This window comes from Lotus japonicus, chromosome 4, assembly GCF_012489685.1.
Source record: "Lotus japonicus ecotype B-129 chromosome 4, LjGifu_v1.2".
Taxonomy (NCBI): domain Eukaryota; kingdom Viridiplantae; phylum Streptophyta; class Magnoliopsida; order Fabales; family Fabaceae; genus Lotus; species Lotus japonicus.
In genome coordinates, this window is record NC_080044.1 from 18,453,223 (window position 1) to 18,465,837 (window position 12,615).

General features: G+C 35.2%; 1 protein-coding gene and 1 long non-coding RNA gene across 2 annotated transcripts; one reads left to right on the forward strand and one right to left on the reverse strand.

Annotated features, from left to right (window-relative positions):
- The first annotated feature begins 1,739 nt into the window (after nt 1-1,739).
- On the forward strand, nt 1,740-3,837 carry LOC130715379 (uncharacterized). Its single transcript, XR_009011634.1, has 3 exons — nt 1,740-2,402; nt 3,099-3,197; nt 3,446-3,837. It is a non-coding gene; the product is annotated as an uncharacterized LOC130715379 (long non-coding RNA).
- Nucleotides 3,838-4,734: 897 nt separating this feature from the next.
- On the reverse strand, nt 4,735-10,691 carry LOC130713623 (TMV resistance protein N-like). The gene is made up of 2 exons (XM_057563404.1): nt 8,415-10,691; nt 4,735-5,554 (listed from the first exon to the last, which is right to left on the reverse strand). Exons 1-2 carry the CDS (start codon nt 9,062-9,064, stop codon nt 5,152-5,154), a joined length of 1,053 nt encoding a protein of 350 aa, XP_057419387.1. The 5' UTR covers nt 9,065-10,691; the 3' UTR covers nt 4,735-5,151.
- Between the last annotated feature and the right edge of the window lie 1,924 nt (nt 10,692-12,615).

Below are 12,615 nucleotides of genomic sequence, written 5' to 3' on the forward strand. Positions count from 1 at the left end.
GCTGACAGTACGTTGGTGAAGGAAAAACTTACTCGCTCCCCACAGACGGCGCCAAATGATTGGGAGGATCACGAGAGCTGGGACTTCCGAGGGAGAGGCTGGAAACAGTGCGCTGGGAGGGCAGAACGGACCCGGGAGGGGCTCCTGCAAGGGACTCCGATGCTGAAGTAAGTAGGGAAAATGAGTAAAGGGGTGGCTAAGTGAAGAGAATAACATACCTTAGAATGAGTGAGTTGCCCCCCTTATATACAAGTTGGAGAACTAGGGTTGGAGCCATGCAACGTCATGCATGGCTTGTACTGGTGGGACAGGGGCCGTCGGATCCTTCTGCTCCCTCTGCGATTTGCAGTGATCCAACGACTTAGATTGCCTAGGGGGCCCACCATCCAACCACCCTAGTTCCGTAGGGTGGTTGGCCTAGGTCAACCCCTAGGTGGTGGGGTCCATGCTTCAGAGCAATCGGGGTTCTGTTCTGCTTGAGAGTCAGGGACTGGACATACTGCTTCGGCCGTCCCGTGGGCCCGCTATCGGGTGATCCTGTCCGGTCGTACCCGGGGGCGTGGTCCGCCCGTCCCTGAACAGTCGTCGGTCGTACTCTGGGGCGTGGTCCGCCCGTCCCAGAACAGCTACTTTTACACTTATTGTTGTAGCAATTCTTTTACTTGCATAACATTTCTCCATTTACTTTCTTTTCCTTTAAAAAAGATTCCAACTTTTTCAGTAATCCTTGAGAGGATGGTTGAGTTGTCTTATAACTCTAATAACTCACTCTCATTCAATCAAATTAATTATACTATATGAAGAGAAAATTTTAAAAACCATGAAGACTTTTTTATTTTATCATGTAGACATCCATTTCATCATAATTGTTGTCATACAATTCTGATGAAATGCATGCCATTTGATAAATAAAAAACCGTTCATTATTTTTTAAATTTTCTTACATATAGCACAATCAGTTTATGGAATGAGAGTGGATTATAAAGTTGTAAAACAACTCAATCACCCTCTTAAGTATTACCGGAAAAAGTGAAATTCTTTTTGAAAGAAAAAAATAAATGAAAAAAACATGATGAAATTTAAAGAATTTGCTACAACTATGTGCTAATTAAGGTAAGCAGACTAAGTTGCCCACTACGGTCAACTACATTGCCCCAACACTAATTAAAAAAAATTAAAGCAACTGAGAAAGAAATTTACCTATATATGTCAGTGCGCCTATAGAAAAATAAAACGAACAACTATAAAATTCTTTTAATTCACAAAATTAAAGCTACCATTAAAACTTTTTCTTGTTTGGACGTTTTTTTTTGTCAATGTTTGGACGTTTATATAAAGTAAATGGTCTTCAAATAAAAACCCCTGTGTTCTGGGCTTCTACTTTTTTTTTTTGAACTTGTGTTCTGCGCTTCTAGCTTAGTGTTATATCATCCTCTTTCTTTTTTAGAGCCCATTTATTTAGAAAAAATAGAAGGGGCCATAGGGCCATGGGGCATAGCCGTTGTGTTCGTTGGTGACGCTATATGAAACTTTAATATATAATAATTTTTTACCAAAAAAATATATATATATAATAATTTAAATCAGGATTTAGAACTTTGGATACATTAATTTATTTTCTAATAATCTACTAACTTAAAATGCAAGGTGCAATTTCACTGTTCATGGTGCCACAATTTTTTTTTGTTGCAGTTGTTAGATAGTTGGGCCTATTTCTTATTTGGGCTTCTTTGGTTGAATCATAGGTTCTGTTATTCTAAGAGCTCTGTGAAGGAAAATTTTACACCATCTGTTATTTCTCAGTTTTGAGCTTTTTTTGTTTTTAATTTTCCGCTACAATCCTTGGTTTTCATCTTCTTATGTATTGGATTTTGGTCTAATTTTCTATAATGAAGTGGGTACCGTTAAAGCACATATATTTCAAACAGTTTATCTCTTGGAGGCTGGCAAGAGATTTTATTAGACTTTAGTATTGTTGAAGTTGAGCAAATTAGATATTAGTATTGATTGGACTTCATCTTTATAATCATATCTTTCTTTTGGTTTCTTTTTGCCTGATTCTTCTTTTCTCTCTGTAAAGCTTTAGTTTTCTATCTCATTGAATATATTTGCTCAAGCTTATACGCTTACTTTCATGGATGCATCTAAGGAAAGTATGATTGTAGCATGGTGTTAGTTTTGCTTATGTTGTGTGCAGTAAAGGATTTAATTTGATTTTTCCTGCTATTCCTCTGTTGCTCTTCTTCCTGTGTTGTTGTTCTTCATTTGAAAGCCAAAAGGGTTATTTATTTCTTGGTTGACTCATCAATTTCTCTATTTTGCGCAACAGAACTGAATCCCTGGGTTGTCAGGATGAAAGATGATCAGCCGTGGTTTTACAAACAAAATCCCTCAACTCTAAGGTTAGTTCATTCTCAAGATAGAAGCTGCATTTGCTCTTTAACATGTTTTGACTACTCATGCTAATAATGTACAGTTTTACAATTTGTTTCAGCTGTAGCGTTTCAATTACTCATGCTAATAACTGCAATGATGACATATTACTATCATGTGCTGTGATTGTCAACATTAAATTTAAATCATGGTCTAAATTTTGATTATTTTTCATGATTTATTGTAATTTATAGATTTATTATCCTCCAATGTTAAGTTTACTATCATGTGCTATTTTGTTTGTGTTTTTAACAACATACTAAGCCTCTTTATACTATGTATTTTGTGTACCTTTCTTTATTACTAATTTGATCTTTAGAAAAACTCGTCTTTATACTCTATTGAAATCTCAATATTTCATTCTACCCATACTATTATACCAATCTGATCTACTGTTGATTTTTAGTTGAAGTTGGAAACTACCAGCATACTTTAGCTTTTCCAAAACCGAAAGTTCTTGAAAAATCAAATTGAGTTACTTCTTTAGATATGTCCAATGTTTACATCGTATCATTTTGGGTTACTTCTTCAAACATGCTATGTATATATATAATGACTAGGTTTCTTATTTTTTTTTTTAATTTCTTCTTGGTTTAAGATTGTCTCTGGCATGCTTTTCATGTGTTTTGTTTTTTGTTTTCTCATGTGTTTGGAATGGGTTTCAGGATATTCTCAGACATGAGACAACAGTAGAAGCTAAGGTTAAGAAGAATGTGTTGAAACATATGAGAGGCAGAAGACAGGGTTCTGAGAAAACAACAAGTGTGAGTAAATGGCTTGTCATGATGATGAAAATGGATGGCATCAATGTTTCTTTGTGCCACCTAAATAGCCTTTCTTTTCTTCATTTTTCTTTGGCAGAATCAAGTCCAATTCCATTTGAATCATGTTGTTGGCCAATTCATGCTAAGGAGTGATCAAAATGTTAATCATATATATCACCCTTAACTAGGCCATAAAGTGAAAGTTTGGGTTTTAATTTCGCTATTTAACTTCATGGTTTGCATAACAGGTGAATATGAATTTATTGAAGTCATAACTGAAGACAAGAATTATGCTGGTCGGTCTTGTGAGGCTCATAGTAGATATAGACTTCAGGTCCCAATTTGAGCTTGCAAGGCCTACATAGCACTACAAAGAATTGACAGACTCTCTCCAGTTATCTTTGTTGGGACTGAGAATAAACTCTGCAAGGTCATTTATTTTTGGAGTTTTTTTTTACTGTTGAGCTCCATCATGAGTGATTGATCATCACAAATATTTTTCTTTTTGTCAAATGTACGCTTAGTGCAATCAAACAATCAGTACCTATTGTAGGTACTTATTTAGAATTTTAAGTATTCTGTGAACAAACAGAAACAGTGGCTGTTATCATCTGCATGATTGTAAATATGAATATTCTTCTCCAACTTGTGTTTCATTATATATCAGAGGATATGAAGTAGTTCCTTTAATAATTTAGCTTTGTCATCTTTTTACTATTTTGCTAGCTTGCCTTTTATGTCTGTTGTTCTTTATACAATTGCAAAAACTTTATTCTGTCTCTTGAAATTGCGATTTTATTTGTTAAGCCCCTCTATGTTGTTCATCTTATCGATTTATAAGTAAGCTAGGTCGTACTCATATTGTTGAAAGCATGTAAGAGTATATATTAAGTCGTTTTTGTTACATGATAAGTCTTTAGAAGTTGATATTCAACGGATGCTCCAACATTTTTAATGTTTCATATCGTAGTCACAGATGTATCTTTTATAATAGTCTATTTACATACATTTATGGTATGTCAAAGAACAACCATTTAAACGCATAAAATGAGCAGTGGTGATATGTGTATACACTAGAAGGATAAAAATGCGAACAAAGGAGTATAAACAGGTTCCGTGCATCGCACGGGTAAAATCCTAGTTTTTTTATATAATTGGAGGCAATACCCTTCATCATTAGAGTCAATCGTATAGGCCGATAGTAGTATACGTTATCATGTTAGCTTCAGCCTTGTGTTGGAATTATTTTCACTACAACAACACCAGAATAAAGTTCATATTTTGACGATTCTCAAGTTTCAACTCTTATTTGCTTTTCAATTGTTTCTCAAGGTGAATTGTCTTGACTCTTGACACTAAGGTAATATATACATGGTCTCCATTTGCTGTCGAGTACCCTATATCGACATTGACAAGTTCGAATTTGGTTGCGTAGCTTTTTTTTTTTGTTACAAATGGAAGATATGTGTAGCTTGGTTCTATGATCATTTTCATTTCTTTATCTATTTTATGAGAAACAAGAAATGAGGGCAAAGAATAGGGAAATGATAGTTAAATATATGTATGCATGCATGATGCATTTTAAATTTTTAATCCTAAGTTATATGTATGCCCTAATCCTAAAAAGCAATCCTGAAAATCTCTTCCTGATCAGCTTGCTTCTTAAGCTAGATCACCATCGACTATTTGGATATGAACCATAAATCATAATGCACCAGTTACGTTGTGCTAGCTTTTCCAAAATCAGCAAACTTCCTCTCCTATGATTTCTTAAACTTTGGTACCAACAAAAATGTTAAGATAATATTTTGCTAGTTCAAGATTGTAAATCATCAAAAAGGGTGTTTGTTGATGAAAAGAGCATTTATAAGGTTCATCATGTCACACTGCAACGAAATAGTATACATGATTAAGGTCAAACAGAAATGGATTATTCTTCTTCATGTCTCGGTGTCTATATACCGAGGAACCCCTCCATACGATTGGATTGCTCCCTCTGAATATAGTGAATATGCTGCTCTGTAACCTGTATATCTTCCAAATCTTTCTGATTAGTAGTACGAAAATACTTGTCAACTTTAACCTGCAAGAGTCTTTGATATGTGGCCATAAGGTCCTCCCAAGCACTTAATTCATCTGATCTCATAGCTTTCTCCAATTTGATCTCTGCAAGTTGGTGCAATGCTGAGATCAATTCATCCATGTCCTTAAGAGTACCTGTCCTCAATGACTTCTCTAGCTTTTGTCGCGCGATTTGCCGGTACGTATCGATGCGTCTTTCTAGGCCCCCGCTTGTTATAGAGTCCAACTTTTGCAATATATCCAAAGCAATTTGATCAACTAGTTCAGACTCCATCCTGTTCATTTATTGAACATATATAAGAGGAAAAGAAAAAAAAAGATATATAACATCTCATGAATGATATCAAGATTGTAAGGAAACAGAGATGAAAACAATTCAATATCAAATCTTTAACTAATTGGTAACTATCTGATGTTAAATTTTACCTCAGTGATGTCTGTTTGAAATCCACTTCAAAGCTAATGCTTTTTGAAGACTAGTTAGTAGTTATGAATTTCTTTTGGATTTTTGAAGAATTAGGTACTGTCACTAAAAATTTTAGAGGACTCGTAATGAGTGCAATATCATAATTAGGAAATAGAAAAAATTATTGGTCATGAGTAATTTTTGAACAGAGTAATTTTTTTTGAAAATGTGTTCTTTATGGTGGCAAAAGGTTGTAAAATAACTGCCAAAATGATATGTTACAACTTGATCTAGGATGAAACATTAATGCTGTGAGGTGTTTTATGTGTAGCAGCACAGTTGCTGAGTTTTAGTTAAACTTGGTATGTTTCTCTTGCTGTCATCCAACAAGAGAAACAAGAAAGAAAAACACTGAGTTCCCTTGCAACTTGCAACTTGCAACTTGCAAGAGTCTCCTGCTGAAGAATTCCCTTTGCTAGGAAAAGAAAAATATGATATTTACTTACCTTTGCTTTGATCTCTAATGAAGATAGAATTGCCGCCATTTATGGATCAATGTTCATTTTACCATTTCTATATGTTATTTCTACAAAATAATTGATAGTTCATATTTGTTGATCATTTCTAGCTGTGAACTTTATATATGTTGAAAAGTTGTGCCTAAGTGACAGCTTTTCAATTATCTTTTTATACCTTAAGATTGGCCCAAGCAGGACATGTGAACAGGGGCGGACCCACATAGAGCCCAGGGGTTCAGTTGAACCCCCTGAAAAACAAAAAAATTCTACTTACCCCCCTATAATATATCTTTTTTGAACCCCCTGAGATTTTACATTTGCACCCCTAGACCCCAACTTCTCTCTCACACACACTCACATAGTCAGATCTCTCTCACCTCTCACGAGTTACGCTTTGATTTCTCAAGCACTCTCACGGTCTCACCTAGGTCTGGCCGTCTGGGTCATCAACACGCACGGCGCACCACCACCACGGCACCACTGTCCAGCCGTGCCTCACTGTGCCTCTGCCCTCTGGTCTGGCTCTGGGGTTCTAATTTCTAAAGGTATGGCTGATTTTTCCCTAACCCTAAATGGCAAATCTGTTTTCCCTAATTTCTAAAGCTTCTAATCTTCTCCTATGCACTGCAGTCTGCACAATCTGTTTTTTCTCTCTAGTTTTATGTATTTTTTTTACTGTGGTACCGTGTGTGTGCGTATGGTGCTGTTAGTGCGTTTTTTGACCATAACTTCTGGTTGTGTGGTGGGGTTACTTTATCAAACAAAGAAATAGTGCAGATCAAGCAAGTTGAGGAGGCTTTTGGGGCGGTTTGTGGGACTGCAGGAGGTTGGGCTACTATTACTAAGTCCCACATACATTAGATTTAGATGTATTTAAAATTTACAAAGCATACACTTTCAATGTGTGGAACTTGAAAGAAAGAAAAAACAATTACTGCACAAAATTACTAAAAAAGAAACCAGAGACAAAGAGTGAGGAATTGGGTAAATAATTGATGATTGATCTGTTATGGTAAATATTAATTTGGTCTTCAAGTGTAGGAAAATTATGTTATTTTGTCTGTTTGCTTTGAGCATAGGAAAGCTTTATATGTTGATTATAGCAATGGCTTGGGCTTTGTGGGAACATAGAAATTGGATTGTTTTCACTGCAAGAGGACTCAATCTTTGATAAAGCACAGCTTAAGGTTTGGCAATGGTTATCTGCAAAGGGAAAGGACTTCCACTTTTCAATGTATGAATGGCAATCACAACCTATCCTATGCCTCCAATCGGTTTGATACATACACATACTTATACTGTTGTGATATTGGGATTGAATTGGCTTTATGTGCAAGGGCCTGATTATGATTGGGGACATTCGGTGCTGGAAATTCTAGAGCAAAGGCAGGACAACTTGATAGCAAGTATCTAATTTGAAGGGATGCTTTTGGGGGCTTTAGTTTTAAAGCTGATCCCATTTAGTTTTCCCCTGTTTCCTCTGTTTTTGTAATACTCTTCTATTTTTGACTTTTGTTTGTAGTTTCTCCTTTCTCTTTTCTTTCTGTGTACCTTGGGTGGCACCCCTTGTGCCTTTTTAATTTATCAATATGGCTTATCAAAAAAAAAAAACGTAAAGGACAACTATGATATGTATAATTTCGTATAAACATATTACAATTGTTTTTAATTATATTTTTATTGATGTGTTCATTTGAAAAATTTGACCGCCCTGACCCTAGGGTCCTGGATCCGCCACTGCATGTGAATAAGAAGGGAAGGAATTTATTCTTTATCAACAGCTTGTCATTGACTCAGATGGATAAGAAGAAGGAATTGGAACAAAAGCTACTTGAGAAAGGAAAGGAAAGACAGAAACTTTGAACAAATGGCTGAATAAGCAGATCAATATGGGAAAAAAATCTTATAAGAACTGCATTTTTTGCTCGATGTTACTACCTTCTTTTATTTTTTGTTAACTTTGGGTTGTACTTAACCATACAAGCCACTCAAATTCTAGCCTTCTAGGTAACTTCTTCATGTTGTATTGTACTAAAATTTCAATGAAAAATGACAATTTGGTTCAACTTATTTAAATGCAGATAAAACACATTTTGTGGCTAGTCGTTTACCGCAAAATGCTAGCCCATGTTGGCGAGATGACCGCGGTCACTACTGTTGGTGGTGTATACTCTGGTGTCAACAAAAAATGTAATGAAGGTGAATATTTACCTTGTACCCAAGCAATCCCACCCAGAGATATTGGCTGCTTCAGCCAAAGCAATCCGCCATGATTGAACCTTGCTCATGTCATTCACAAAACGCTTTTCATGCGCCTCAAAAGCACGAGCATAGCTAGCAGTCTGATTCCTCACATGAGTTGGATCAATATGGTAGAAAATAGGCACCACAATCTGCCCATTGTTTTTCTTACACTCCACAATTCTCACGAGTTCCTCCAAACACCACTTAGAAGAAGCATAGTTTTCTGAGAATACGATCACAGACACTTTTGCATCATCAATAGCTTTGAGGAGCGAGGGTGAGATTTCATTACCTCTCTCAAGCTCGTTGTCAATGTAAGTCTTGACTTGAAGCCTTGTTAGTGCAGCATATATATGGCTTGTGAAGGAATATCTAGTGTCCTCTCCCCTGAAGCTAAGGAAAACGTCATAGATTTGGTGAGAGATCACGGGGGTCAATGGAGGAGGAGGAACAATGGATGCCATGGGTGATTCAGGGTGGTAGCTAGATATTACAAATGAAGAAGCTGGTGATGAACTTGGAAGTTCCTTAATAGATAGATGTATATAAACAAAAATGAAATGAAAAGAATCACCTTGTGAGAACAAATGAGAGTAACCACAAAACAATATCGACATCCACAAAATCTTTTTTTGTCTTTATCCGGGTCTTCCTTATCATATGTCATATATACTTGCTAAATTCAAATCTGAACCATTTTAATGTACCAAACACTATTGTATTTTTAACTCAATATATAAAAATTGTTCTGTAAATTGTTTTATAGCTTAAATTTGTGTTTATACTTGCATTAGTGAAAAAATTATTACTTCTAGTTACTCTTTTTCACTTAAGTCTATGCATTTTTTAACTGAACATGTTTCAATCTCTTACAGTGTCAATATCAAATAAAGACAATTTCAACCCTTATTTTTTTAATAAATATCAGTACTCAAAATTGCCTTTTTATTTTGATATTGATGCTCTCACTAACTGAAATATGATTATTTAAAAAATATAACAATTGAAATTAAACATAAATAAAACAATGATTTTTTTTTCAATTGTCAGTGTAAGTATCAAATTAAAAAGGGTTAAAAACTATAACAGTCCCTGAACTTTGAGCGAGATTTGAAAACCGTCCCTCACCGAAAAATTATCTGAAAACCATCCTCAAACTTTCAAAAACAAATTGGACCCGTCCCTCTGGCCACCATAGCTCCGGCAATCCCATTATGTGGCATTCCACGTCATTTAATGAGATGACGTGTATTTTTATAAAAAAAATTAATTTAAGTCTTTATTAATTAATAAAAAAATAAAAACAAAATTGAGAAGATTGTGCATATTCATCTTCTTGATATCTTCTTCATCTAAAATCCCAGGGAATAAAAACCAAAATAACAATTATTAGTTGGGAAATAAATAATCTAAAATTGAGAACAAGAATAAAAACGTCCAAGGTAAACAAGAACTGAGGGGACTAATTCATTATCAAGGGAACAAGAAATTTACATATGAACTAAACACAATGGAAAAAAAGAACCCCAATTTGTACAAAATCCAAAAAAGAAACAATCAATAGGAAACTAGATCTGCGCACCAGCAAACAGGAAGATATTCACAACAATAAACCAGATCTGCATGCTCCGTCAAATTAAACAGGAAGGTATTGGTTATGGTTGGATCGTGGGTGTGCTTCCACGTTCTAGCTTTGCGTAGATCTATTATGGCGATTTAGGGTTTGGTGAATTGGGGAAAGAGTTAACCGGTGGATTTGCAGGAGTTGGAGAGCAAGAGAGCGTTTGTGAGAGAAAGAAAAAGTGAGATGGAAGAAGCTGAGCTTAAGACTGATTAGCCGTTCTGGTTTTGCCTGTTGGGTCCTTGCTGTCTTCGTTCCCAATGCTGCAGGAAGAACGGAGAAGAAGAGGAAGAAGAAAACGATGGGAGAAGAAGAAGAAGAACTGAGAAGAAGAGGAAGAAGATGAATGTTGAACCCTAACCTTATGAATTGGGGAAAAAGGGGATCAAATTTAGGGATTTAGGTTAAGAGAAGGGGTTAGGGATTTAGGAATAAAAATTAGGAAATATTAATTTAAAAAAAAATACACGTCATCTCATTAAATGAATGACGTGGAATACCACATAAGGGAATTGCCGGAGCTATGGTGGTCGGAGGGACGGGTCCAATTTGTTTTTGAAAGTTTGAGATGGTTTTCAGATAATTTTCCGACGAGAGGCGGTTTTCAAATCTCACTCAAAGTTCAGGGACGGTTATAGCCCAATTAAAAACATTTAAACCTTTTTTTCTATTGTAAAGAATAAATAACTATCCAAACACTATTTAAAAAAAAAAAAAAAAAAACTATCCAAACACGCCATATAAAAGTTTTAATTTTCGTGGCCATTAATTTATGGCCAAGTAATCGAATTCCTTGAGTCTATCCTTTTTTTTGGGTCAACTCTTGAGTCTATCCTGGAAGCTCCTATGATGTGTGGTAGATCTCTTTCACTCTAGAAATGAAAAGTAAGAGGAAACCGCGTAATTGATTTTCATGTCAACCAGTGCGGCGATTGTTGTACACACCACATGTGCAGCTTTGAATCTCTTCTCATGATAAAGTTTCATTCACACTTCCTTTGAGTTCTTCTCAAAAAAAAAAACACTTCCTTTTAAGTGGAAATTATATGCTAACAATGTGATAAGAATGAAGAGATGTGATTCATAATATAATAAGAAGAATAAAGTAATAAAAAGTGAAGTAAAAATGAAGTGGAGTTGGGAATGAATTGTAGCCATAAAAACATTCTAATTCAACTTGAATAATGTGACTTTCAAAAAAAACTTGAATAATGTGAAAATATATATTTCTTTCATATTTTTTAATTTTGATGTGATTGTTGTCTGCGGAATAATTATAAACTTCGTTACATTATATTTAGAACTTTCACTAGATTTTTTTTTATAAATGATTTTTTAATATTTAGAACTCTCACTATATTAATTTATTTATACCATTTTATAGTTCTTTTTGGGCGTATTTCTATAGTTATTTCATGCTTGCATGTATTATTATCGTGAAAGCTATGGTGTGTACAAGAAAACGGGATCCATCGGTACCCACCGTGCACATTTTTTTAAAGATAGGGGGATACCGGTGTATACGTATTGATAACCATTTGATAAATTAATATTTAATTTGGGTGGTTGAGATGTGGTGACGAATACTGGATGAGCAGGTAATTTAATTTTTGGGTACCAAAAATTACTTGTCCTTTTGAAATTATTTACTAAGCCGAAGTAAATAAATAAATAAAGTTAATAATTTTTTCACCAATTATTTAATACCTGCATAATGTATATTTGCAAAAATATTAACACCCTTTTGAATCAGACCTACCTAACGCACACCTTCTGTTGTTGTTCTCCAAACTCACACCCGACATCGATAACCCACCATCCATCGTAACCCACCATACCTACCATCCTTGGAAGGCCAACATCGTTCTCGCTGGCTGCCGTCGATATAGGGTTCCATGGCTTTGTTCCTGCCGTCGCCTGTGTTATAGACATCGGTGTCCAGACATGCCGTAGCGTTTTCCGGCGCCAACCAAGCGTAAGTTTTTGTTATCTCTCGTCGTGGTAGATGACTAGAATTTAAGTTTTGAAACAAATTAGTAATTGGACCTTCGATTTTGGGGTATTTATTAAATTAGGGTTTTTTTGTGCATGGATTTGAAACGAATTGGTGATTTTACGTTCCAATTTGAGGTTTTTATGAATTTAGCTATTTTGTTCATGGATTTTGAACGAATTGTTGGTTTGTGGGGAATTGATGCATTGACTTATTGGTTTTTCTGAAATTGGTCTTTTTCTGTTTCCAGAAATTTGGTTTTCACTTACTGGAATTATGCCAGATTGAGTAGGGTTATGTCAAATTTGGGGTTTTGAGTTCATGGCTTGAATTAGGGATTTAAAATTAGGGATTTCAAATTAGGAAATTAAAATTAGGGATTTGAAAGTAGGGATTTCAAATTAGGGATTCCCACCGACTAAGTACTTCATGAATTAATTTTGTTGGAGGTTTGAAGGTTTTGGTGTGTGAGCATGAAACACTGTCAACAGATTGTGCGAATTTTATGGAATTAATTTTGCTTACCATGTAAATTATGTGACTCAAAGTCTATA